The sequence below is a fragment of the Indicator indicator genome, chromosome 18, assembly GCF_027791375.1.
Source record: "Indicator indicator isolate 239-I01 chromosome 18, UM_Iind_1.1, whole genome shotgun sequence".
NCBI classification, from domain to species: domain Eukaryota; kingdom Metazoa; phylum Chordata; class Aves; order Piciformes; family Indicatoridae; genus Indicator; species Indicator indicator.
Genome location: NC_072027.1, coordinates 12265702 through 12291308, shown reverse-complemented (window position 1 = coordinate 12291308; position 25607 = coordinate 12265702). Strand labels below are relative to the sequence as shown.

General features: G+C 47.7%; 1 protein-coding gene across 1 annotated transcript; it reads left to right on the top strand.

Annotated features, from left to right (window-relative positions):
• The first annotated feature begins 1973 nt into the window (after positions 1-1973).
• Positions 1974-25607, top strand: NDFIP1 (Nedd4 family interacting protein 1). The gene is made up of 8 exons (XM_054389400.1): positions 1974-2018; positions 14949-15036; positions 16442-16572; positions 18012-18099; positions 18408-18532; positions 20796-20862; positions 21454-21559; positions 24645-25607. Exons 1-7 carry the CDS (start codon positions 1974-1976, stop codon positions 21555-21557), a joined length of 648 nt encoding a protein of 215 aa, XP_054245375.1. The 3' UTR covers positions 21558-21559; positions 24645-25607.

The window sequence follows — 25607 nt, the reverse complement described above, 5'->3', positions numbered from 1 at the left end:
CTCAATGATCTTAAAGGTCTTTGCTATACTAAACAAGTCTATGATTCTGTGATTTCAGGAGTCACTCTTTTAGGTTATTCCTGACTAAAATGCTTTAAGATTCCTGCTTCTCCTTCAACATGAGAACTGTGATGTTCATTCATCTCACTAAGCCATGGGTAAACTATCTAGTTCTGCAAAAACAGACTAGAGACAGAAAAGTGCAAGCTGATTAGGGTGCAGACTAATGAGCACTAAGGCATGTGTTTATGACTGAGTGTGCAGTTCAAAACCATGCCCTCAGGTTGAAATGCTTGCAACACTCTGAATGTGCAGCTTGGAATCTCAGCGAGGCTGATTCAGCCTTTCTCATCCTAAAGCTGATGTATTTAAGTCTCATCAACCTCAGGGATTGATGTGGGCAGTTTGGAACAAGCCTGAACTGCACACGTGGAAAATAAAGGTTGCACAAGCTGGAAAATCTCTTCAGCAACGGTAGAATTCAGCTCAAAACCTCCTCTGAATAAACAAATCTCTATCTCTGCGTGGCTTCCTACGCCTGCTTCTTTTGGAATGAGATTTCAGATCTGTGAAGCCATCTGCTTTATGTGGATATGAAAGATCTGACCGTGCTTTTGGAGGAGTTGGCCAACATCTCGTGTTTGCTTCAGCTGCAGTGCAGCACGGCGCCGGCCTCTTCTCTGCCTGGGGAATGGGGGAGCTGGCACATTTTGGCACCATGAGATATTGCTGATGGGTATATAGAGAAGTATAGCATTGTTTAGGTTAGAAAAGACCTTTGAGATCATCAAGTCAATGCTGAACCTAGCATGGTATGGTATGGTTAGGTTAGGTTAGGTTAGGTTAGGTAAACATGGCTCAGGATTCATAGAATCACAGAATGTTTAAGGCTGGAACGGACCTTCAAGATCATCCAGTTCCAACCCCCCTGCCATGGGCAAGGATACCTTCCACCAGCCCAGGTTGCTCAAGGCCTCATCCAACCTGGCCTTGAACACCTCCAGGGAGGGGGCATCCATGACCTCCCTGGGCAACCTGTTCCAGTGTCTCACTACCCTCACTGTAAAGAAAGTAAAGGATGTGGCTGCTTTATGTGTGTGCTGGCCCTGGTGGGTCCTCACTGAGGTGGCTGTGGTTTTTCACCATGGTTTGCATCTGCTTTCTGATTTCTTGGGTTTCTGTAACACCTTCTGTGGAGGCTTTGAGTCTGAAAAGCTTCTTTAGTGTTAGGGTCCTGGAGCAGGCTGTTGAGAGAGGCTGTGGAGTCTCCTTCTCTGGAGAGATTCCAAACCCACCTGGTCGTTGTGATCCTGGGCAAGCTGCTGAGGGTGCCCCTGCTTCAGCAGGGTTATTGGTCTGGATAATCTCCAGAGGTCCCTTTCAATCCCACCATGCTGGGATTCTGTGAATAAGTATACATGAAGTTTCGTAGTATCTAATACATTTAGTACACAGAATTGGTGGGCCCTTGAGCAAGCTGGTCTAGTAGGAGGTGTCCTTGCCTGCGGATAATCTCAAGGTCTCTTCCAGCACAGACCAGTTTATGATTCTATGATACTGTGCTTTTTTCTGCAGCTCTTACAAACTGCCAGAGAATGGGCTGCCGGCCCGCAGCACCCAGCCGTGCCCCGCTCCGCTTCTCGCTCCGCAGGAGGGCACACCCGGCTGTCTTTGGGGTGGCTCTGGGGTAGCTTTGTTCGCTCTAGGGTCACCAGTAAAGCCCTCCCGCGGCTACTCTGCCGCCGAGCGCAGCTCTCAGCCCCGGGCCGTCCCTCGTTGCCCGCAGGGCGGGCGGGGCGGGAGGCGGGAGCGATCGAGTGTGACAGGCGGAGGGAGGGAGCGGAGCCCGCAGCGACGACGAACGGTTCGGTTGCCGTCGCCTCCGCAGCGCCCGTCGGGAGGCGGCCGGGCAGCGCCGCCGCCGAGCCCCCCGCCCTGGTCCTCGCCGTCCGTTTGCCCGAGTCCCGACCACCATGGCGGCCGCGGTCGCCGATCCCAGCAGCGGCCGCTACCAGCAGGTGAGGGAGGGGAGCGGCGGGTACGCGAGCGCCGCGGCTCCGTAGGCCGCGCCGGGGACGACGGACTCGGGGGCCGGGTAGGGACCTGCCGCCGTGCCACGGGGAGGCGGGCGGTGCCTCCACCCCGACCTCAGGCCGGCTGTCTCCCGGGGCGGCAGGGCCTGGGCCTGGGCCTGCGGGCGCGGAGGCCGCTGACCCGCTACGGGGGAAGAGGGAGAGCAGGGCGGTGACCGGGCCCGCAGCCTTGGGGGCGGTGGCAGCGCCCGCGGCGGAGGCCTCGGCTGCCCGAGCCGGGCTCGGGCTGGGGCCGCGGCGCGGCTCCGGGTCCCTGGCCCCTGGGTGTGCCCGCTGCCCGGGCCAGGCTCGTCCTGGAGGGGCCGGAGCGACCTTGTACGCGGGCAGGCTGTGCTGTCCGTGCCGGGCGTGTTCCTCTCCGGGCCCCTGCGGTGCTGCAGGCTCCGCGGTCTCGCTTCCAGCCGCAGGTCAGCGAACTTGGCGGGGACCCTCCGGTGGAACGAACTTGTTCTGCCTTTTCTTGAGATTACCGTTAATTTTTGTTTCGTCCTCTGGCTCGGATTGACATCCCTGTAGGCCAGAGACTGTCCTTAAAGAGCTGCCTCATAAATTTGAGGCTTGTGCTTCCTTCTCTGCCTCCTGAAGGAGAGGATGTTTAGGTAGGAATATTGGCATCACAGAAAGGGTTTGGGGTCACTTGGGTCCCACTGTGTGACTTGGTTCCTGCTGGTGTGTGTTTCTCACTTGCAGACATGGTGATACGGGAGAAATCCCTCAAAAAGCCTCTTACTTCTGCTTCACCCTGGTCCCAAAGAGTGTTTATTAATACGATGATAGGCACTTCATAAATACATATATAAAAAATTATAAACAGCTCTGTCCTGCTTAACTGAGGTTCGTAGAAGAAATCACAGTTGAGGTTCGTAGAAGAAATCACAGTTGAGGTTCTGCTTTGGCAGCATTTTCAGCATGGGTAGGCTCAGTGTCTTCAGAATATGAGGTGCACCTTCCTGTTGGTATAGAACGTTAGTCTCATCATGACAGCTGGCAGGCTGTTTTTTACATGCTAAAAATATAAAAGTTAAATCAGGCATTTTTGTTGTTGTTGCTCTGTGCAAAGCAGATGTGTTCACTTATGAAAACAAATCTCTTTGTTGTTGTTCTTGGAAATGCTCGATAGGGATAACCAGATCTCTTCACTAATCGCCTTTCCCAGCAGAGTCCTGCTTGTGGTATTGACCCCAGCATACAGCTTCATAGATAAATAGAATGGTTTAGGTTGGAAGGGACCTTTAAGATCACCTAGTTCCAAACCCCCTGCCAGGGGCTGGGACACCTTCCACTAGCCCACGTTGCTCAAGGCCTCATCCAACCTGGCCTTAAACACTTCCAGGGAGGGGGCATTCATGACCTCCCTGGATAGCCTTTCCAGTGTCTCACTATCTTCACTGTATAGAATTTCTTCCTAATCTGCAGTCTAAGTCTACCCTCCCCAAGCTTCAATCCATTCCCTCTCGTCCAAGCACTACAAGCCCTTGTAAAAAAGTCTCTCTCCAGCTTTCTTCTAGCCCCTTCAGGTACTGGAAGGCTTGTCTAAGGTCTCCCCAGAGCTTTCTCTTCTCCAGACTGAACAGACTCAAGTCTGTCAGCCTGTCCCTGCAGGGGAGGTTCTCCAGCCCTCTGGTCATCTTCATGGCCTCCTCTGGACCTGCTCCAGCAGTTCATCACCTTCACCAGTGGCTTTTATAAAGGGATCTAGTTTCATGTCCCATCACCATGAGACTGTGGAGAGAGGTGACAGAATGTGCTGTAGGACACTTGCCTTGCTCTCCAGGGTCTGCACCTGACTGATAAGCACCATCCTGGTTTCTTTAAAAGAGAAGCTGTCTGAAGCTGTGGTGTAGCCAGTCCCTGCTGGCACATCCCCCAGACACACAGCAGATGCTGTGCTCACTGTAGAGCGTAGCTCTGCCTGGTGCTGCACAAATGAGGGATCAGACTGTGCCCCAAAGGATTTACACTGCTAAAGACAAACAGATAATGGAGGCCCAGTGAAATGACTGGTGTAACTGGAGTGCAGAATCAGAAACCCACATGTAAATATATTTCCTTTTGTGTAGCTGTTTAGAAATATTTGGGGTTTTTTTCCTTGCCCTCTGCCAGAACCCTGGGGTTCACAAAGTGTGTTACTTCTGAACTGGTTCCTAGGGTTTGTTTAGCCTGGAGAAAAGGAGACTGAGGTGAGACCTCAGACTCCCTGAAATGAAATTTGAACCAGGTGGAGGTTGGACTCTTCTCCCAAGGAGCAAGCAGTAGGACTAGAGGAAATGGCCTGAAGTTGCCCAGGGGAGGTTTAGGTTGGACATGAGGAACAATTTCCCCAAAAGGGATGTCAAGCGCTGGCCCAGGCTGCCCAGGGCAGTGGTGGAGTCTCCATCCCTAGGGGGGTTTCAAAGCTGTGGAGATGTGGTGCTGAGGGACATAGTTTAGTGGTGACCTGGGTTAATGGTTGGACTTGATGACCTCAAAGGTCTTTTCCAATCAAAATGATTCTGTGATTCTACTGTTTGTGTTGCTCTAAAACCCACTGCAAGCTGTGAGGCTAAAGATGCAGAGTTGGGATTTTGACAAAGAGGAGATGAGAGGATGGGAGAGGCTTTCTGGCTTTGAGTGTGTCAGGTTCTTTCCCATACACTGAGACATCGTGTCAGTGAGTGTACAATTAACTAACAGGCCATGTGCCAATGAGGAAGGGCTTGCAGTGAATTGATAACTAAGGGCTGGAGCTAAATGCAGGATCCAACAGAGGCAGCCTGTAGAAATTCACAAGCTCATTGAATCTTTAACTTACTGGATTGTGAGGCAGTGGAGGAGAAGGGGAAACTTCAGCGTTTGGTAATATATTTTTTTTTTCAGAGGGGCAATGTGGTAGTAGTGTTTGTCACATAACTGGGCTGTTCCTGTACAGCTAAAGGTGACACCATCCAAGCATGCCAGGGGTGTGTAAACCCTGCTCCAGGAAAGGTTATTGGAGTGTCAGCCTGTGTGTAGGAGCAGCACTACTGTAGTGTGAATACTCCTGTGGTGTAAAATGTTTGTAGGATTCCCTGAGTATATTTTGAGAAAAGGTGGTCCACAAGAAAGCTGGGGAGGGACTTTTTACAAGGGCTTGTAGTGGTGGGATGAGGGGGAATGGATTGAAGCTTGAGGGAAGATTTAGGCTGGAGATTAGAAATAAATTCTTTATGGTGAGGGTGGTGAGACACTGGACAGGTTGCCCAGGGAGGCTGTGGATGCCCCCTCCTTGGAGGTGTTCAATGACAGGTTGGATGAGACCTTGAGCAGCCTGGTCTGTTGGAAAACGTCCCTGCCCATGAAGGGGGTTGGAACTAGATGTCCTTCAAGGTTTCTTCCAACCCAGACCATTCCATGAATTTATGAATTGTTGCTGAGAATGAACCCAAACAACTGAAATTGATAACAGAATTTTAAACCTGTGTGTTTCTTCCCCAATCCTGCTCCTCAGCCATGCTGCCCTTCAGAGGGGGCCAACCCAGCAGCCCCTTCACAGCAAACTCCCAGCCTGAGTCCCTTCCCTGGTATCTGCAGTGTTAAAGGATGTTCAGCAGCAGATTTCTTCTCTAAAGCCAGCTTTCTGGCCCTTGTACTTTGTTCCAGCATTAGCTAATCTGATAAAAAATAGCCTGCACTGACGCCTCGGGATGATGTGGCAGTTTGGTCTGATACACTGTGGAAGTGCAGCTCCGTGGAGAATAAAGCTGAAACTCCAGAGAAAGAATTTCAGCTTCTCCCAGACCCTTTCCATTGGGAGCAGTGGCTAGAGCAGCAAGCAGGAGTTGGGCAGGGTGACTGGGATCCACACAGTGTGATCAGGGTGGAACTTTGGTTTTGGTTCCTCCTCTGTGATGGGGCTGTACTTGTTGGAAATGGGAATAGGAGATGTCAGAGGTGCTTCAGAGGGCTGGAGCACCTCTCGTATGAAGATAGGATGGGAGAGTTGGCATTTTTGAGCCTGGAGAAGAGAAGGTTCCGTGGAGACCTTAGAGATGCATTTCAATATGTGAAGGGGACCTACAGGAAGGCTGGGGAGGGACTGTTTAGAAGGGGCTCTGGTGATAGGATGAGGGGCAATGATTTGAAATTGGAGCAGGGTGGAGTTACCTTGGACATCAGGAGGAAGTTCCTTACAGTGAGGGGGGTAAGACACTGGAATGGGTTGCCCAGGGATGTAGTTGAGGCCCTGTCCCTGGAAGCATTCAAGGTCAGACTTGATGTGGCCCTTGGCAGCCTGACCTAGTTGATGTCCCTGCTGGCTGCAGGGGGTGTGGACAGGATGACCTTTGAGGATCCCTTCCAACTTGATGCAATCTGTGAACGTCTGGGAGGAAGGAAGCAGGCCCTGGTGTCATCGTCCTGGGCAGTGCTGTTGTCATTTAGACCTGCCTTTGGGAAAGTTACACAGGGATGCTGTTAGGATTAGGTGGCTTAAAGCATTTTGAGTTAACCCCTGGGTTGTGAGTTCAGTGGCAGAACTGTCACTCAGAATAGAAACTAACCTCCATTCTGGAACAAAAAAATAGCCAGGCTTTTAATAGATTTATTTACACTATGTTAACTGAGGCATGCTTTTTACTTGAGGCATTTGCAAATCTATGTGATGGAGATGAGTAATGTAAACCCACCTAGAAAATGGTGGGTGTGCTAAAGAATGGAGACATATTCCTTTTGAAGTGCTATTTCTTCCTGTTCCATTTGTCAAAGGCTCTCCATGGATCATGAATCATTTCATAAGGGGAGGTGGCTATGGGAAACATAAAGAAAAAATAGATTTTTCCATTTGTTTGGGTTTCTTTCAGTCAAACTCTAGAAATATGACACCAAGCTGTGTGGCCTACACTGGAGAGAAGGGATCCATCCAGAGGGACTTGGACAAGCTGGAGAGGTGGGCCCATGCCAACTTCATAAAGTTCAACAAGTGCAAGGTCCTATACATGGGTCAGGGCAATCCCAAGCACAAATCCAGGCTGGGCAAGGAGTGGCTCAAGAGTGGTCTTGAGGAGAAGAACTTGGGAGTGTCAGTTGATGATAAACTCAACGTAAGACAGCAAAGGTCACTGGTAGCCCAGAAAGCAGCTGTGTCCTGGGCTGCATCAAAAGCACTGAGAGCAGCAGGACAGGGAGGGGATTCTGCCCCTCTGCTCTGCTGAGACCCCACCTGAAGTGCTGCATCCAGGTCTGGTGCCCCCAACACAAGAAGGGTATGGAACTGTTGGAGTGGGTCCAGAGGAGATCACAAAGATGATCAGAGGACTGGAGAACCTCCCCTATGGGGACAGGCTGTGAATGTTGGAGCTGTTCATCTTGGAGAAGAGAAGGCTCTGGGGAGACCTGAGGGCAGCCTTCCAGTACCTGAAGGGCGTTACAGGAGAGTAGCTTGTAGTGACAGGACAAGGGGAAATGGCTTTGAGCTGGAAGAGAGGAGATTTAGTCTGGAGATTAGGAAGAAATTCTTGACAGTGGGGGTGGGGAGACACTGGAACAGGTTGCCCAGGGAGGTTGTGGATGTTCCCTCCCTGGAGGTGTCCAAGACCAGGTTGGATGAGACCTTGAGCAACCTGGGCTAGTGGAAGCTGTCCCTGTCTGTGGCAGGGGGTTGGAACTGGATGATCTTCAAGGTCCCTTCCAACCTAAACCATTCTATAAATCTATGAATCTGTTGCTGAAGATAGAATGTGACTACAGTTTAAATCCATGAAGGACCACAGAGTTTAATATCTGAGTGAAAAACAGGGAGGGTGATGGCAGTTGCCACTTTGTGCTTATCTTAAGCTTGTCTTTATTTACTTTTTTTTTCAGCTAAAATGGGAAAAAGGAAACTAAAAGATGAGAATCTACCAAACCTTTTCATGTCTGCAGTTAGAATTAGTGATGGCACTATATGTTTCCTTGCTGAGGTGCTGGTAGCATGCAGATGTGCTTGCTAATGATCCAGGCAGCTGATAAGTATGATAAGGAAATTACTAGGGAAATTTTGAACTGCATTTTTTTTGTCTGGAAATTTCCCTCCTTTGTCTGCAGCTACCCAATGTCCAGCTCAGTCTTTGTCCAGGTGATTCAAGTCTCTCTGTTCTGTTCTGAAACATCCATTTCTGTAGGCACCAGGTAAGTTTGCAAGATTTTAGTGATTCTGTGTGGAAAAGCAATTCTAGAATTACTATAAATTCCATCTCTGGAACTCAGAAGGCTTTGGGAAAGGCAGTGAAACAGTAGGAGTCTGGTGTCATCTTGTAGCTTCTGTAACAAGAGAGCAGAGCCTTGCACGCAGGCTTTTAAATAAAATATTAGCAGGGCTATCAAGATTGTGCTGGAATCTTAGCTGGGCTTCTTTGACTTCTCTCTCATCACTAGAATTCAGTGGGGCTCTGAAACCTCATCAGGAAAGCAGATGAAAGAACAGCCTCTCAGGCCTTTGGGTTGTTAAGTGGCTCAGAAGAGAAGTTGTACCTCTTTGGCATTGCCTTTTAAAAGAGCCATAGATGCATAGGATGGTTTAGGTTGGATGGGACCTTGAAGATCATATCGTTCAAACCCCCTGCCATGGGCTGGGGCACTTTCCACTAGACCAAGTTGCTCAAGCCATACCAAAACCAAGAAGCAGAAGTTCTGTATTCTGATTCTTCATCATTGGGACTGAGAGGAAATATTCAATATCCATGTCTGTCTCCTGTAAAATGTCCCAATTTGATTGATGGGATTTTTTTTTTTTCATTGAAGATACTTTCTTTATGTACAGGAAAAAGAAAGTGGTATTTAAAAATACTTCAAAGATAACAGAATTCTTTATATGATGTCTTGGCATTCAGAAAAAAAATGTTGATCTTGTTCTGAATAATACAGTGAGGCTCTTTGATGTGTGTGAAGAGAAGGCTCTGGGGAGACCTAATAGCCACCTTCCAGTACCTGAAGGGAGCTATAAGAAGGCTGCAGATGGACTGTTTTTACAAAGGTCTGCAGCGACAGGACAAGGGGCAATGGTTTGAAATTAGAGAAGAAGAGATTTAGACTGGATGGTAGGAACAAGTTCTTTACCATGAGGGTGCTGGAACACTGCAACAGCTTGCCCAGGGAGGTAGTTGAGGCTCCATCCCTGCAGATATTCAAGATCAGGTGGGACAAGGCTCTGAGCAACCTGATCTAGTGGAGGATGTCCCTTCCTGCCTCAGGCGGGGGTTGGACTAGATGACCTTTGGAGGTCCCTTCCAACCCAAACCATTCAATGATTCTATCCAAGATTAAAACCTACTTCTGCATTAGACCCTGGAACACTCAAACCTAAGGATGATCTTGTAGGCACAGGTTGGTACTGGCCCAAGTTCTTGTTTACAGCCAAGTCAGACCAGGTAATTCCCAGTTTGAACAGAGGTGAGGGAATTAGCTCAGCCTGTTTCCCAGGACTGAGGTGTATTTATATGTTGTCATGCCATTAACTGCTGTGAGTCAGTGAAGAACATCATCATCATGAGCACAGGTTGTGTTTTGATGGACATAAAATACATTTGGGGTTGTGTTTTTACCCTGGGGTCTGGAAGGGTTGGTGCAGATGTGCCCTTCTGGTGAGTGCTCCTGCTGGTTCCTCAGCCTTGCCATCCTGCATTGTGGGTGCAGCTGAGGGCTCACTGCATGTTCTGACTGGAAATCAACAAAGCATTTTTGGGTCAGGTTTTCAGTCCTTTATTACAGTGGAGGAGTAGCTCAGGTTGGCAGAGACCTCAGGATATTTCTCCCAAGAGTTGGCCAGGGCTCAGTTCCCCACTGGGCAAAGGGAGGGGATTCTGCCCCTCTGCTCTGCAGGTAGCCCTCTACCTGCAGTGCTAGGGCAGCTCTGGAGTTCTCAGCAGAGCAGAGACATGGTCCTGTTGGAGCAGGGCCAGAGGAGGCTGCAACAGTGATAGGAGGGCTGCAAACCCTGTGCTGTGAGGCCAAGCTGAGACACTTGGGGTTGTTCAGGCAGCCTAGAGAAGAGAGGGCTCCAGGGAGACCTTCTGGTGACCTTTCAGTGCTTAAAGGGGCTGATCAGAAGGATAGGGACAGACTTTTCAGCAGCAGGGCAAGGGTGATGGTTTAAAACTAACAGAGGGAGATTTCAGACTGGAGAGGAGAAAGAAATATTTGACACTGAGGGTGGTGAGACTCAGGCCCAGGTTGCCTGGTGAGGTGGAGATGCCCCATGCCTGGCACCATTTCAGATCATGTTGTTTGGGGCTCTGAACAGCCTGCTCTAGTTGCAGCTGTCCCTGCTGACTGCAGAGGGTTGGACTAGATGACCTTGAAAGGTCCCTTCCCTCCCAAACCAGTCTGGAATTCCTTGATCTCCTGGGGAAGGGAGAAGCCAGGGAGGGTTTGCTTAGCAGGGTGACTGCCTAGCCTGTCACCTTGGAGCCATGCCACACCGTGCTGTGCCCAGGCACAGGTAGCTGGAGCAGAGGTGATATTTGGGGCTGTCCCTCACCTCTGTGCAGTGAGCTGGAGAGAGAAAACATTTATTTGCTCATCAAGGAGAGGGCTGGTACATGTGGGTTGACTTGTCTGCTGGCTTATCATTATTCCTGCTGATTAATAAGCTGATACTAAGTTACAGAGACCTGGGCAAAAGGCAGGATTTCAAATCAGGGTCTCTTTAAAGGGAAGCTAAAGTCAATAGATAGAATTCTTCTCTTCAGAGTTGGCAGCAACTTTGATTTGCTTCCAAAAGGCCAGAGATAGGGAAGGAGAAATGTGAGGGGAGTAGTAATGGACATGAAGTGCAAGCTTTTTGTGGGCAGGCTGGAGAACTCTCAAATGTAGTGGTGATCCATGTTTTTATTTGTTTCTTCAAGCATTCGCCTTGCACAGGTTATGATTTCATCCTTCCGAATAAACAAATCAATCCTGTCACCTTTAGAAAAATACAGATTGTGTCATGAGCATAAACATCTGCCTCTGGAAGGCTCAAAGAAACCATAGAAACAGCAAAAATGGGATGTGCTGAGGGTTAGCTTCATCCTAGAGTGCCTCTGGGGAGTTTCTCTGCAGCTCTGCCTTGCATGCCAGAACATCAAGAACTGAAAGACACTCAACACTGATGAGCCATGGCTGAATTAATACCTACTTGTGATGATAAATTGCTTAGGTGAAGCTTGTAGTAATCCTGATGTAGTGTAAAGAATATTTGCATGCAGCCTAAGGGTTTAGGGCAAAGGGAAATTAAAAAGATCCAAAACGGTGCCAAGTTAGGAAAATTTGGAAGAATGAACAACTCCCTTTGGTGGCAATGCTTCCTGCAAAGTGTGCATGGAAACATTTGAAAACAGTTTGTACCTTTTGAACTTCACCAGTGCCGTGCTGGTGAGAAGCTCACCATGAGCTGGCAGTGTGCTCATGCAGTCCAGAAGGCAGCCATGTCCTGAGCTGCATGTAGAATGTGGCCAGCAGGGCAAGAGAGAGGATTCTGCCTCTTTGATCTGTTCTTGTGGGACCCCACTGTTGTAAAGGGGGCACAGAGCTACTGGAGTGAGTCCAGGGGAAGGCCACAAGAATGGTCCAAGGACTCAAGCACCTCTGCTGTGAGGACAGACTGAGGGAGCTGAGTTTGTTCAGCCTAGAGAAGACTTTAGGGGGACCTTAGAGCTGCCTTCCCATACCTGAAGGAATCCAACAAGAAGGCTGGAGAGGAACTTTTCATAAGGGTGTCTAGCAGCAGGACAAGGGAAATGGTTTTAAGCTGAGGAAGAGTAGGTTTAGACTGGATCTTAGGAAAAAGTTCTTCAGTACAAGGCTGGTGAGACTCTGGAATAGATTGCCCAGAGTGGTTGTGGATGCCTCCTCCTTGGAAGTTTTCAGGGCCAGGTTGTATGAGGCCTTGGGCAACCTGGTCTCCCATGGTAGAGAGGTTGGAGTAGATGATCTCCTAGATCCCTTAGTGCCTAAGGCATTCTATGATTCTGTGTGTGTCACACAGAGGAAAGTGGTAGAGGCAGTGTCTTGCTCAGAGCCAAGCTTCTGAGGGTATTTTTTAGCAAATCAATGCCCCTGGGTCTCACCCACCTCTGTCAGGCAGCTTTTTGGTGACTAAACCACAGTCAAACACTTGTTGTAATAGTATGTCACTGTCTTTATTTCTTAGTGCTGCAGGTACAAGAGTCAGCATGATTTAAAAGCTCAAATCCATCAGTGACTCCAAGAAAGAACACCCCACAGCCTCAGCAAAACAAACTGGAACTAAACACTCTTTTAATCAACTTCTAGAGGTTCTGAAAGCCCCTGGCAGAGCCCCAAGGTGGGATTGCCCAGAGTCCCAAGCAGTGCAGCCTCCGTGTGTGGTGTGTGCCTGGTGCTGCATAGGGCAGGTGAAACAGGAGGGGAGAGCTGGCCCTGTGGGGCCTGGTGACTCACTCTTCCTGTCACATGAAGCCTTCCTGCTCTGCTAATAAGCACTTAGTTGAGTTGTAGCTGCCTGGGCTCATTACAGAGGCTGGAAGGCATTTGTGTACCTTGTCCATTAGAAGAAAAATCTTTTTTCTATGACCATACACCTTCCATAGCTCAGCTTGCAAAAGGAGCTGCTTTTTTTTTGGTCTTCTTACCTGAATTGTGATGCTCTGCAGCCAGCAGTAAGTTCAGCTTCTTTCTCCTGCACAATACTGTGGTAAGAGTATTCATAGATTCACAGAATGGTTTGGGTTGGAAGGGACCTTCAAGATCGTCTAGTTCCAACCTCCTGCCATGAGCAGGGACACCTTCCACTAGCCCAGCTTGCTCAAGGCCTCATCCAACCTGACCTTGAACATGTCCAGGGAAGGGGCATCCACAACCTTCCTGGGCAACCTGTTCCAGTGTCTCACCATGTTCACTGTAAAGAATCAGAAGACATCAGAAGGTTGTGTATGTCTTTTTTTTTTTTTTTTTTTTTTTTTATAACCAGGAAGGTTTTAGTTCCTGCCACCCCCCCTCCTGGAGGGCAAACAATGCTGTGAATGGCTTATCCGGGGAGTCCCTCCTGTGTCAGAGCCTTTCCTCCTTCATTAACAGACTGGGTCCTGCATAGGCTGAAGCAAAAAAGGGCTGAGGGTTTGAGTTGTCCTGGATAGGCTCAAAATAAGCCTGGTGGAGCATTTTCTGAGAATACACAGCATCCCAGCATGGTGGAGTTGGAAGGGACCTCTGGAGATCACCCACTCCAACCTCCCTGCTCAATCAGGGACACCCACAACAGCTTGCCCAGGATCACAATGGCCAGGTGGGGTTGGAAGCTCTCCAGAGAACCTCTCTGGGCAGTCTGCTCCAGGGCTCCAGCACCCTCACACCAAAGAAGTTTCTCCTTTCTGGGTATAGGATGGAGGCTGCTGTTGGAGTATGGAATCATAGAATTGCAGACTGGTCTGGCTTGAAGGGACCTTGAAAGGTCATTTAGTCCAACTCCAGAGAAGATGTGGAGGCTCCAGCCCTGTAATTGTTCAAAGCCAAGCTGGACAGGGCCATGAGCAACTTGGTCTAATGGAAGATGTCCCTGCCCATTGCAGGGTGTTGGAACTAGATGACCTTCAAGGTCCCTTCCAACCCAAACCATTCTGTGATTCTGTGGTTCCAAAACCAGGTTCTACCTCTCTGTTCAGGCATGGGGTTCAGTTCTGAGGTGCTTTGTGCCTTTTTTTTTTTTTTTAATGAGTTTTCTTTCTGCATCAAAACTGAATTTTTGGTTGATGAGATGGTGAGAAATGGGAAGAAGACAGCTGATTTGTAAATCCCTTTCTGGTGCATTCTGCTTGGAACACTCGTGGCCTGGTCTTGTTTCTCTAAGCAGAGGCTATGTCCATGTAGCTGCTCCACAACAGGACACTGTGGGTTGGAGAAGCTGTGTGGTTATTTATACAGAGCCTGTGGGAAGCATGGTGCACAAAATCAACTCCTCCTCAGTCACACAGTGTGAAAGGTTGAAGTGAAATGGCAAGATTCAGATTTATATGGATCCTTATGTAACATATCCATGAAAAAAACCCTTCCTTGGCAAAGCTGCAGGCAGCACTGGAGGTTTTTATAGGGTATCTCCTGCTATTTCCTCAACTAAACCAGATGCAGCTAAGCCATGTGAGCTGAGGAGGCTGAGGAAGTGCCAGGGCAGTGGAAAGATACTGGGAAGGTTTGTGCTGTGCCTTGCTGAAGTCCAGGTGTGTGAGAATACCAGTACCTGAAAGAGGCCTGCAAGAAATCCAGGGAAGGACTTTTTACAAGGCTTATAGTGACAGAGTGAGGGTCAGTGGCTTTCAGCTGGAAGAGGGGAGATTTAGTCTGGAGATTAGAAAGAAATTCTTCACAGTGAGGATGGTGAAACACTGGAACAGGTTGCCCAGGGAGGTTGTGGATGCCCCTCACTGGAGGTTTCCAAGGCCAGGATGGATGGGGCCTTGAGCAACCTGGGCTAGCGGGAGGTGTCCCTGCCTGTGCCAGGAGATTGGAACTGGATGATTTTGAAGGTCTCTTCCAACCCAAACCATTCCATGAACCTACGAAAACTACTTTTAACCTGAATTGCACATCGATCATTTCCAGTCAGAGCTCTTTGGTGTGGAGCAGGGCAGCTGCTCATACGACCCATGGTGCTGAGCAGCAGTCCTAAAATTGTAGAATTGTTTGGGTTGGAAGAGACTTCTAAGATATCCAGTCCAACTGTCAACCCAACGCCACCGTGGCCATTAAACCACAGCCCCACATGCCACGTCCACAGGTTTCCTGAACACCTCCAGGGGCGGTGGCTTGACCACCTCCGTGGGCAACCAGTCTGCCATGGGCAATTAAGACTCCAGAGGTGATTTGACAGAAGTTGAGGAGCATTCTGACCTCTGTGGTTGGTCTGTTCAGTTGCAGAATGAAGAGGAGCCGGGTGAGACCGTGCCAGTGGTGAACGATGCCCCTCCACCTTACAGCAGCATCTCTGCAGACAGCACAGGTAAAAGGAGCTGGAAGGAGACAGCTTGGGGTGCTCTCTTGTTCTTCCTTACCTCCCTAAATCTCATTGATGGATGGCATGGCAGCATCTTTCCCAAGGCTGCAAAGCATCAGGATTGATCCAGGGAGACCATGGTTACTTGTGGTTTAGAAGATGGATTTTGGCTGCCTTCATCTGATGTCATCCCATCAAGTGGTGTTCAGGCTACACCTCAGAACATTCTTGGTAGATTGAAGACAGTGCTGTGAGGATTTGTGGTTCTCCTCCCATTCTTTGGCACTTTGATGATGCTGTGCTCCTTCCCCACAGGATTTGTTACTTAAGAGGGATTAAAAAATTCACTCTTTCTGCAGTTTGCAGTTCCTGAGGATTGAACTTCTCATGAAGCATCACACTGTGGTGGCACTGATGGCATTTAGTGGAACAGTTTGGTTTGTGTTGTATCAGAGCATTCTGGCTTAGGGAATGCTTCACTTTTTTTCTCTCCAGAGCTTTCACAGTCAATCACAGAATGGTAGGGGTTGGATGGGACCTCTGGAGACCATCCAGTCCAACCCCCCTCTCAAGGCAGGATCACCTAGAGAAGATCAAGCAAGGAACATGTCCAGGCGGGTTTGGTCACCAGTAGCACAGTAGGGCTTGCAGTGATGTTTTTTTTGACTCATTGAAACCACTTGGACTTGACAATCTGACCATTTCTGTTTGTTGGGGTCAGGAGAGGCACAGCACGTGTCATGGGCTTAAAAATAAACTCAGGTGGGTGTGGTAAAGCACTGCTTTGTGTCTTACTTTGTTAGATAAGGTCCTCCCTTGACTTTCACTTTCTGTTTTGCGATGACAGGAGGCTGGAGGGGTGGGGAGGGGACAGAAGGGACAAGCTGCAACACTCGGGGGTATTGGGATGTTTTGAGGTCATCTGAAATGCTGAATTTTAAATCCTGAAGAGGACCATGAAATGATCAGGAGGCTGCAACACCTCTTCTACAAGGACAGGCTGAGGGAGCTGGGGTTGTTTAGCCTGGAGAAGGCTCCAGTACCTGAAGGGAGCCTACAAGAAGGTTGCAGAGAGCCTGTTTCCAAGGGCCTGTAGTGGTGGAACAAGGGGCAATGGCTTGAAATGAAAGAAGAGGAGATTTAGATTGAATGTTAGGAACAAATTCTTTATCATGAGGGTGCTGGAACACTGCAACAGGTTGCTGAGGGAGGTAGCTGAGGCCCCATCCCTGGAAGTATTCAAGCTGAGGATGGACAAGGCTCTGAGCAACCTGATCTAGTGGAAGATGTCCCTGCTGACTACTGTGGGGTTGAATTAGAGGTCCCTTCCAACCCAACCCATTCTGCGATTCTATGATGATGTTCAGGAGCTGCCAAGTTACTTTCTCTGTAACTTTTTGTTTTTTTCCAGCTTATTTTGACTACAAGGATGAGTCAGCATTTCCTAAGCCTCCATCTTACAACGTGGCCACAACACTGCCGAGTTATGATGAGGCAGAGAGAACCAAGGCTGAGGCCACAATTCCCTTGGTTCCTGGAAGGGTGAGTTCACTCAGCTTCCCCCCTGTCCTTCACATTTCTTCTTTAACTCTTGCCCATCCATGCCATGACTTTTTTTTTCTTTTGAACTTTTTTTTTTTTCATCTGGGATAGAGATATTACACATTCCCAAGAGTTCTGGGGCTAGTTTCTGTTCTGTACTTTTCCTCTGGACAGCTCTGGTGATGCCAGAGGCATCTCAGTAATGCCAGCATGTGCTGTGCAGATTAGTCTGGCAGGCTGACAGGGGCACTGCTCTGTGGCCCTGTGCCCTGTCGCTGCTGTTTGGGCTATTTTAAAAAGATTTGGGATTAATTCTTCTGCCACCTACCGTATCTACCCTTGATACTCCTGCTGCTTACTCAGTTGACTTTGAGAGGTCACTGTAGCTGATAAAAGGATGAGAAAATAATTGTCAGAAGTATTTATTTATTTATTGTTGCCTTTTTTTCCCAGCATCATCAGCCTCTTCCTCCACCATTAGATCCCCACTGTTCATTATACTTCCTCATACAAGACAAATTCCTTGCTAAATTTCATTTTTCTGATGAGTAAGGGAATTCTTCAGAGTGAAAACAAGAACATGCTGGCTCTTCAGTGTTTTAGAAATATTTCCTATTATCTACATAATGCTTCATGCTCTGCATCATCTCAGCATGAGAAACTGGAATTTTTCCTGCTTACATTCATAGCCTTATGGAATTTAGGATTTCACCTCTCTGCCCCATGGTGGACTTTCCTTGAATGCCAGAATCCCAGCATGGTGGGGTTGGAAGTGACCTCTGGAGATCATCCAGTCCAACTCCCCTGCTAAAGCAGAGACATGCACAGCAGCTTGCCCAGGATCACAATGGCTGGATGGGTTTAGAATCTCTCCAGAGGAGACTCCACAACCTCTCTGGGCAGCCTGCTTCAGGGCTCCAGCATCCCCACACCAATGAGGTTTCTTCTTCTGTTCAGGTGGAACATCCTGGGTTCCAGTTTGTGCCTGTTGCCCCTTGTCCTGTCCCTGGGCACCCTGGCCTCCCACCAGTGCTCAATGCTCTTGTCTAGCATTGATCAGATCCCCTCTCAGGCTGCTCTTCTCCAGGCTCAACACCCCCAGGGCTCTCAGCCTTTCCTCCTCACAGAGCTGCTCCAGGCCCTTCAGCATCTTTGTAGCCTCCACTGGACTCTCTCCAGTAGTTTCCTGCCTCTCTTGAACTGGGGAGCCCTGAACTGGACCCAGTACTGCAGATTTGGCCTCAGTAGGGCAGAGTGGAGAGGGAGGAGAGCTTCTCTGGACCTTACATTTAAATGTAAATGAAGCATTTTGATTCCCTCCATTGTACACTGCTCTTTTCTGAGGGCTGTTCAATTTACTGGCCACATGCAGAGCTGGCATTCTGTGTAGACAGGCCTGATTTAAGTCCATCCAAGCCTTGTCTCCCTTTGGTTTTCAGGACGATGACTTTGTGACCCGGGATGACTTTGATGACACCGACCAGCTGAGGATAGGAAACGATGGCATCTTCATGCTGACTTTCTTCAGTAAGTACCTGCTGGAACTTTTTTCAGGCATCAACTCACCTAGAACTGACAACACTTCCTAAACCCAACACACCAACACCCTTCCCTAAGTTCTTTCTTCCCTATCTCCTGTTAGAAAGCTGGTTTGGGTTTCCACCACCACAACCTGGAGTAGTTTGACCTCAATCCTTTAAAACTGTGAAGACTATCCAGGACCTAACTGGAATTTATTTTCACACCGGGAAGAACCTGTGTGTTTGGGGTTTTTAGGTTCTTATTTTCCTATGGATATAAAAAGGACGTGACCTGCTATTTTTCTCCTTTCTCAGTGGCATTCCTCTTCAACTGGATTGGATTTTTCCTGTCTTTCTGTCTGACTACTTCAGCTGCAGGACGATATGGGGCCATTTCTGGCTTTGGTCTGTCTCTTATTAAGTGGATCCTTATTGTCAGGGTAAGTCATGTCATGCTAAAACAGAGACTCACAGATTGCATCAGGTTGGAAGGGACCTCCAAAGGTCATCTTGTCCAACCCCCCTGCAGTCACCAGGGACACCAACTAGATCAGGCTGCCCAGCCACATTGAGTCTGACCTTGAATGTCTCCAGGGATGGGGCCTCAACCACATTCCTAGGCAACCTGTTCCAGTATCTCACCACCCTCATTGTGAAGGACTTCCTCCTCATGTCCAACTTAAATCTACCCTGCTCCAGTTTAAAACCTACCTACATATTGACACTGTGGTTTTCTTTCCTTAGCTTTTTATCTCATGTAGACTGAAGTAAGTTAGCAATTGAGCTTTTTATAACAAAATAGATGTTGAGCCCCTTATTCACTGAGAACATTTCAATCATTCTGTCCTGTTCATATTCATAGCATCATAGAATGGTTTGGGTTAGAAGGGACATTAAAGATCATCTAGTTCCAACCCCTGACATAGGCAGGAACACCTTCTACTGGACCAGGTTGCTCAAGGCCCCGTCCAGCCTGGAATGGTTGAAATTATATGCTGGAATTATTATTGTAATAAAAGAGAGTAAAAATTTCACAGCCAAGAATGGCTCCCTTTGATCCTTTGGATCAAAATGTGTTGTGTGTGTTGAACAGAAGCAAAGATCAGATGTTTGTAAAACATTTTTTTAGCCAGATAAAGCCAGCACAGGGGTATCTCTCCTCAGTATGATGCTCCTCTGAGAAAATCATTCTTTGAAACGTGGGTTAGCCGATGAGAAGACACATTTAAAAAACTAGGAAGTGTGAGGTTTGCTTTTTGCTGGAGGAAGGAGGTAGCAACTGCTTTGTGACAGGGATGGGAGAAGCCCACTGGTGCCCTCTGGTGCAGCATCCCTGAGGCACACAGAAGGGGATCAGCAGGAAGCACCATTTGTTGCTCTCTTTTATCGCCCTATAAACCCGGGGCATATCCAGGCTGTTAAAACATCCACTGTGCTCCTTTCCACCAGATGCCACTGATGCCACAGGCAAAGGAAGGGAATGACTGGTCAGAGTGGGAGCCTCTGTGTACAGATAGGGCTCAGCTAGAGAGAGACCTACAGAGGCAAGAAAATCTGATGTAGTGTGTCTAAAACTTGGGGCAGAAAGAGACATCTCTCTGGAACAAAAGAAAAATACTTCCATAGATGTGTTGGTTCTGGAAGGAATGGGGAAAAAAATCAAACTTGTTTTCTTGAGGGACTGTGAGAAAATAGCAGAAAAACTCTTTGGAGCCCATGAGAAGAAGGTGTCTGTGAAAATGATGTGCAGCCATTCCAGGCCAAATCTTGAATTTCAAGCAAAAAAATCTCATAAGCAGAAGTAAAGAGCGGTAGTGTTAGGGCTGTCACTTTGCACCTAATCTTTTCTGAGGAGGCTAGGAGCTGTCCTTTGTAAATATTTGTAATACTTAGAGGAAATTAAGGTTTTGAGTGTCATCATCAGTGGTGTTAAAATCTGTTTGCTGGATTAAGAGCTGTGACAGAAACAAGTGACCTTATCTGTGGATTTGACTTGAACCTTGGTAATAAATTTATCTTTAATTAGATTTTAAAACTTGAATATAATGAAAGCAAACAAACAAAAAATTAGTCTGTATTTAGAATCATAGAATGGTTTGGGTTGGAAAGGACCTCTAAAGGTCCAACACCCCTGTAGTCAGCAGGGACATCCTCCACTAGATCAGGTTGCTGAAAACCTTATTGAGCCTGACCTTGAATATCTCCAGGGATGGGTCCTCAGGCACCTCCCTGGAGGTAGTTGAGGCGCTGACACAGTGACCTTCAGTGCTCTGATAGTGTTGGAACTTTTCATTCAATAGACAGTGATTTTCACAGAAGAAAATCTTGTCAGAAGGTTACACAGATTTGGGATTTCAGATCTGGAGTTTGTTTTTCAGCAGTACTTTCGCTTGCTCTACTGTCCACCCTTGCAAACCTGCTGCAGACCTGATCTTCCCTTTCAGAAACTGCAGCTTTGGTTTATAAGAATCAAAAAATGTGAGGGAAAATTAGGAATACTTGCCCAGTAGAGTCTTTGTGTTGCAGTGATTGAAGAATTTATGGCTGGGTGTTGGAGCTGTTCCATCCTCCTTGGTTAGAGTTGATCTGGTGTGTGAAGAGAACCTTACCTGAAACTTATTACTGCAATTGGTGAGAATAGACTTGAGTTTAGAAACTTCCATGTGTTCTAACTTGTATCTTTTTTGTTTTGTTTTGTTTCAGTTCTCTACCTATTTTCCTGGTTACTTTGATGGCCAGTATTGGCTTTGGTGGGTCTTCCTTGTACTAGGTGAGTGTCTGCTCCGGGGAGAACAGCCAGAGCACTCTTAAAAACTGTCAAATGCAATCAGGGCCTTTGTGAGCATGGTTTTGGTGGCTGTTAAAACGTGTGCATAGAGGTGTAAAAGCTGAAATGGAACCCTTACAGTACTGCTCCTCTCACTGCATGCCTTCTAGTTTGCAAAGGCACACATTAACCCCATCCTTCTGCTGTCATTTCTTGGTGGCAGCACACTATTATCACCAGAAGTAAAGAAGAGAACACTGCTTGTCTTCATCATAAATTGTGTTATATCTGTTTTTATATCCTACATTCAAGGGTGGATTTGGAATCCCTTTCCCCTTTTCCCTGCTCTTTTAGCCCCTTTTCGCCTCCTTTCTTTTCCCCTTTTCCTTCTTCTTCCCTCTTTTTTCCCCCTTCCTTTTTCCTCCCTTGGGAGTGACTGGATGTTATTTGGAGTCAAAAGTTCAATGACTGCCATTGATACAAAGAAATTCTTGTATGTAATCAGCAGCCCAGTGACTTAGGTCCCTCCATACTGGTAGCTCTGCTGCCTCTCCAGCAGCCCCTGTATTAACTGCACAAATGTCTTTCTTCCAGGTTTCCTGCTGTTTCTCAGAGGATTTATTAATTATGCAAAGGTTAGGAAGATGCCAGATACTTTCTCCACTCTCCCCAGAACCAGAGTTCTCTTTATTTACTAAAGGTAAATGTTTTGCTTTCCTGAATGTGTTCTGGTTTGGGTTGAGCTTTGCTTTGTGACGCTTTGGGGCTGCACTTTTGTTGCTTGAATGATTTAAAACACAGGGTGTTAGGAAACCTGTTTCTTGCTGTCCCATACACAGCTACTGTGTCTGCAGAGTCCAGACTGACTTGGTGGGGAGCAGAGGAACACTTGATATTTCTGCCTGAGTTTTTCCTTTCAGGAATTGTGTATTCATTAGATCCCATAGCTTGGTATTGCACTGATTTGGGAAGTGTGTCTCACAACAAATTACCTGCCTGGAACAAGGTGTGTCCCAAACATGACTGAAGGTCACACAGTTTTGTTTCAGATTCTACCACTGTCTGGCTTCTGTCCCAGACACACCAATTTGTCTGCATTTTACCTGCTGCTTGAATTTTCTGCCAAGTTCCTGAAGAAACTCTCCTCTGCACACCTTTGCTCTGTGAAAAACCCTCCCACATGCTCTAACACACTGAACATCTTCCAAACCTCTGAGTGCCTGCAGTCTTCTGCTTTAAAGCTGCACCTCAACATTGCTGCTGCCTTAATGGGACTTTAAAGGAGCCTTAAGTAGCTGAACCCTTCTAGCATCATTTCCTGCTTACAGCAGATAATGGCCTTGCATTAACTGTCCCTCCCTGAGGGGAAGGAAATCCTATAAGAGGTTGCTTCCCAGATGGTGAGTGCAGCATGATGCTCCCTTTAGAAACATCATCACAACACCGCATTTCCCTGGGACAGGCTTGAGGCAATCACAGCTGGGATAGTAACAGAAAGAAATCACACCTCCCCCACCCCCCCAGCTTGAAATTCACAGAATCACAAATTGCATTGGGTTGGAAGGGACCCTCAAAGGTCTTCTTGTCCAGTTCCCTCCCTCCAGCCCCCCTGCAGTCAGCAAGGAACACCTCCAACTAGAGCAGGCTGCCGAGGGCCACACCAAGTCTTATCTTGAATGTCTCCGGGGATGGGGCCTCATGCACATCCCTGGGCAACCTCTTCCAGTGCCTCACCACCCTCACTGTGAAGAGCTACCTGCTGATGTCCAACCTAACTCTGCCCTGCTCCAGTTTCAAACCGTTGCCCCTCGTCCTGTCCTCACAGGCCCTTCTAAACAGTCCCTCCCCAGCCTTCCTGTAGGTCTCCTTCACATACTGAAATGTAGCTCTAAGGTCTCCCTGGAGCCTTCTCTCCTCCAGGCTGAACAGTGCTAAATGTTCCAGCCTCTCCTACAAGGAAGGTGCTCCAGCCCTCTGATCCATCTTTGTGGCTTCCTCTGGACCCACTCCATCAGGTCCATGTTCTCCTTGTGTTGGGGTTTCCATAGCTGGACACAGAACTCCAGGTGAGGTCTCACCTGGAGAAGCAGAGGGGCAAAATCACCTCTCTCCATCCACTGGCCACACTGCTTTTGATGGAGCCCAGGAAGACATTGGCCTTCTGGTCTGCAAGTGCCCATTGCTGGCTCATGTCCAGCTTCTCATCCACCAGCACCCCCAAATCCTTTTGTTCAGGGCTGCTCTCAATCTCGTCATCCCCCAGATTTGCAAACTGAGGCGTTGTTTTCCCAGTGCACTTTCCTTTTATTAGGAACAGCAAACTGAGTCAGGTTTCTGCTTCCTTTCCAGTCTGCAGTGAGAACGTGCCACACAAAACAGGCATTGTGCAGCGTTCTCCAGCTCGAGTTTTCCACTGGTGATCAGGTGTAAAAATAGTTCAGTCCATTTATTGAAGTGTTTCACTTCTGTTTAACCAAGTTGTGGTTTATGGCCTCCTCCAGGATATGCAATATCCTCTCATATTCTGCTGAGTCACCAGAGCCTTTATTTCCCCTGCTTGGACGGTCACGTAGCATGAGGCATCAGCTCCAGCAGCTGTAGTTTGCTCTCACTGAGCAATCTTCTTTCCATTTTGCTTTACTCCAGCTCAGTTTTTCACTTAGAGCAGAAACTGGGTGGTTTCTTGGGGCACGGGGCTTTTCCTGTGTTTGGAATTTGAAATTACAGTGGTAGAGACCATGTTTGACTCCTTGCTTGTGAAGATAAAGATGCAGAGGGGTTTAAATATTTATTTATTTTTTGATCACTTTAGAGCTTTCAAAAGCACTCTCTCTTTTAGATCTGTTGAGAGAAATGTCCAGAATAATTGCTAAATATTGAACCCTTAATATTGCACATTCAATATTGCACCCTCACTGTTGCACTTGTAATATTAAAACTTTAATATCACACCTTCAATTCTAATATTACATTATTACAATTCCCCTGGAAAGAAATCTTGAATCCTGGGCAGGGAAGCCTGAGAAAGTGTGGATTTTTAGTGTGTTATTGTTCTTAAGAACAGGCCCAGGAGCTGAATGTTTTCCTTGCAGAGCAGGGATGATGATCAGAGGATGAAGAGGGGAGGAATAATTAGTGCAAAGAGAAAAGAAGTGGTGCAGTGAATCTAATGGAAGGGTTGGTGTTTGCTGTTCAGTCTGTGTGTGAGGGATGTTGTCCTTTGGCAGAAATCATCAGCTGTACAGGTGTGAGTGGATTGTGTTGGATTTAACTGGTTTAAATGGTTCTGGACAGCATGGCTGGAGCAGACAACTGGTGAGAGCTGACATCTCTGCCTCTCTCATACCAATGCACTGGATAGAAAGATCCAAAACTCAGAGCAAAACTGAGATTCAAAACTCAAACTCAGATCCAAACCTCAAACTCAGATCCAAATTCAGATCTGAAACTCAATCTCAGATCCAAACTCAGATCCAAACTCAGAATGGATACAGCAGCTAAAGACTAGTCCAGCCTTGTTGTGGCAGTGCAAATCCAGTGCCATTTCCCATCCCAGTGTGGTTTTGTGCTGTTGTTTCCATTGTCTGCTCTCCCCTAAATAATTTTAACTCCTCAGAGCTGTAAAATCCCCAGAACTCCCCGAGTGCTTGCGAGGGTCAGGTCATTGTGTGCTGAGGTGCTTCAGCAGCCCTTAGACATCCTGCTGTCTGTGTGAACAACATCCTTTTCTTCTCCCAAATAACCATCTAACTATAGTTTCAATGTTCAATATCCTTCTCCAACAGCTGTTTTCTGGCAAACGTCTTCCTGCCTTAGCAAATTCTCCCTCAAGAAGCAAGAGGACACCTGCAGGAAGTGAATCAAGCCTCTGGAGCAGAAGTAAAAATAATCAACCTGCTTTAAAATGAATAAAGAAATAAAAGTACTGTTAAAAAGAAAACAAAACCAAAACCAAGCCAGGGGAAGCATTTCTTTCTATTGGTTTCTAGGTGTAAAATTTTACTAATGACTGCAGACCTCTGTAATCATTGAATCATTTAGTGGCTGATGTGTGACAGCGCTGTTGCCGTGTGTCGATAGTTTCTGTAGTGGTTTGGTAGCCTGAGCCCTGTCCCTGGAGCCAGCAGGGGCCAGGCTTTGCTTTTATTTCCTCACCAGGGCCTCTGTGCAGTGTTGAGGGCCCAGGGGATGACCTCAGAAGCTGAAGTGATGCCATTGTTGTGCTCACATCTTTCCAGTCCTTCAGTCCAGCAGCACCTCTGCTGGCTGTGGCCGAGAGGAGAGGGTGGCTCTGTGCAGAATCCTGAGGTGGCATTTGAGAGAGGATTCTTCTGACGGTGGCACAAAGTATTCGGTTTTTAATAGTTATCTTCTCAGTGTTGTAGGATCCTTTCGTACTACCTACTTTTTTGGACTCTCTTGGGCTCTTCACAGCACACATTGGGCATGTAAAAACAAAAGATTCATAAAATGGGTTAGGTTGGAAGGGACCTTAAAGATACCCAGTTCCAACCCCACTGCCATGGGCAGGGACACCTTCCACTAGCCCAGGTTGCTCAAGGCCTCATCCAACCTGGCCTTGGACACCTCCAGGGAGGGGACATCCACAGTCTTCTAGGGCAACCTGTTCCAGTGTCTCACCACCCTCACTGTAAAGAATTTCTTTCCATCACCTTACAACTTTGTATAAAGAATTCCCTTGCAGGAAAAGGCCTTTTCTTTTCTGGTTTTCTTTTCTCTCTTTTTTT

What these genes read in the sequence shown, in the direction of transcription:
- NDFIP1 (XM_054389400.1), top strand. Translation starts at nt 1,974, where the DNA reads ATGGCGGCCGCGGTCGCCGATCCCAGCAGCGGCCGCTACCAGCAG. An exon ending in TTCCCTTGGTTCCTGGAAGG is followed by an intron (nt 16,573 to 18,011) that starts GTGAGTTCACTC and finishes TTTGGTTTTCAG; the next exon opens with GACGATGACTTTGTGACCCG. An exon ending in CTTCATGCTGACTTTCTTCA is followed by an intron (nt 18,100 to 18,407) that starts GTAAGTACCTGC and finishes CTCCTTTCTCAG; the next exon opens with TGGCATTCCTCTTCAACTGG.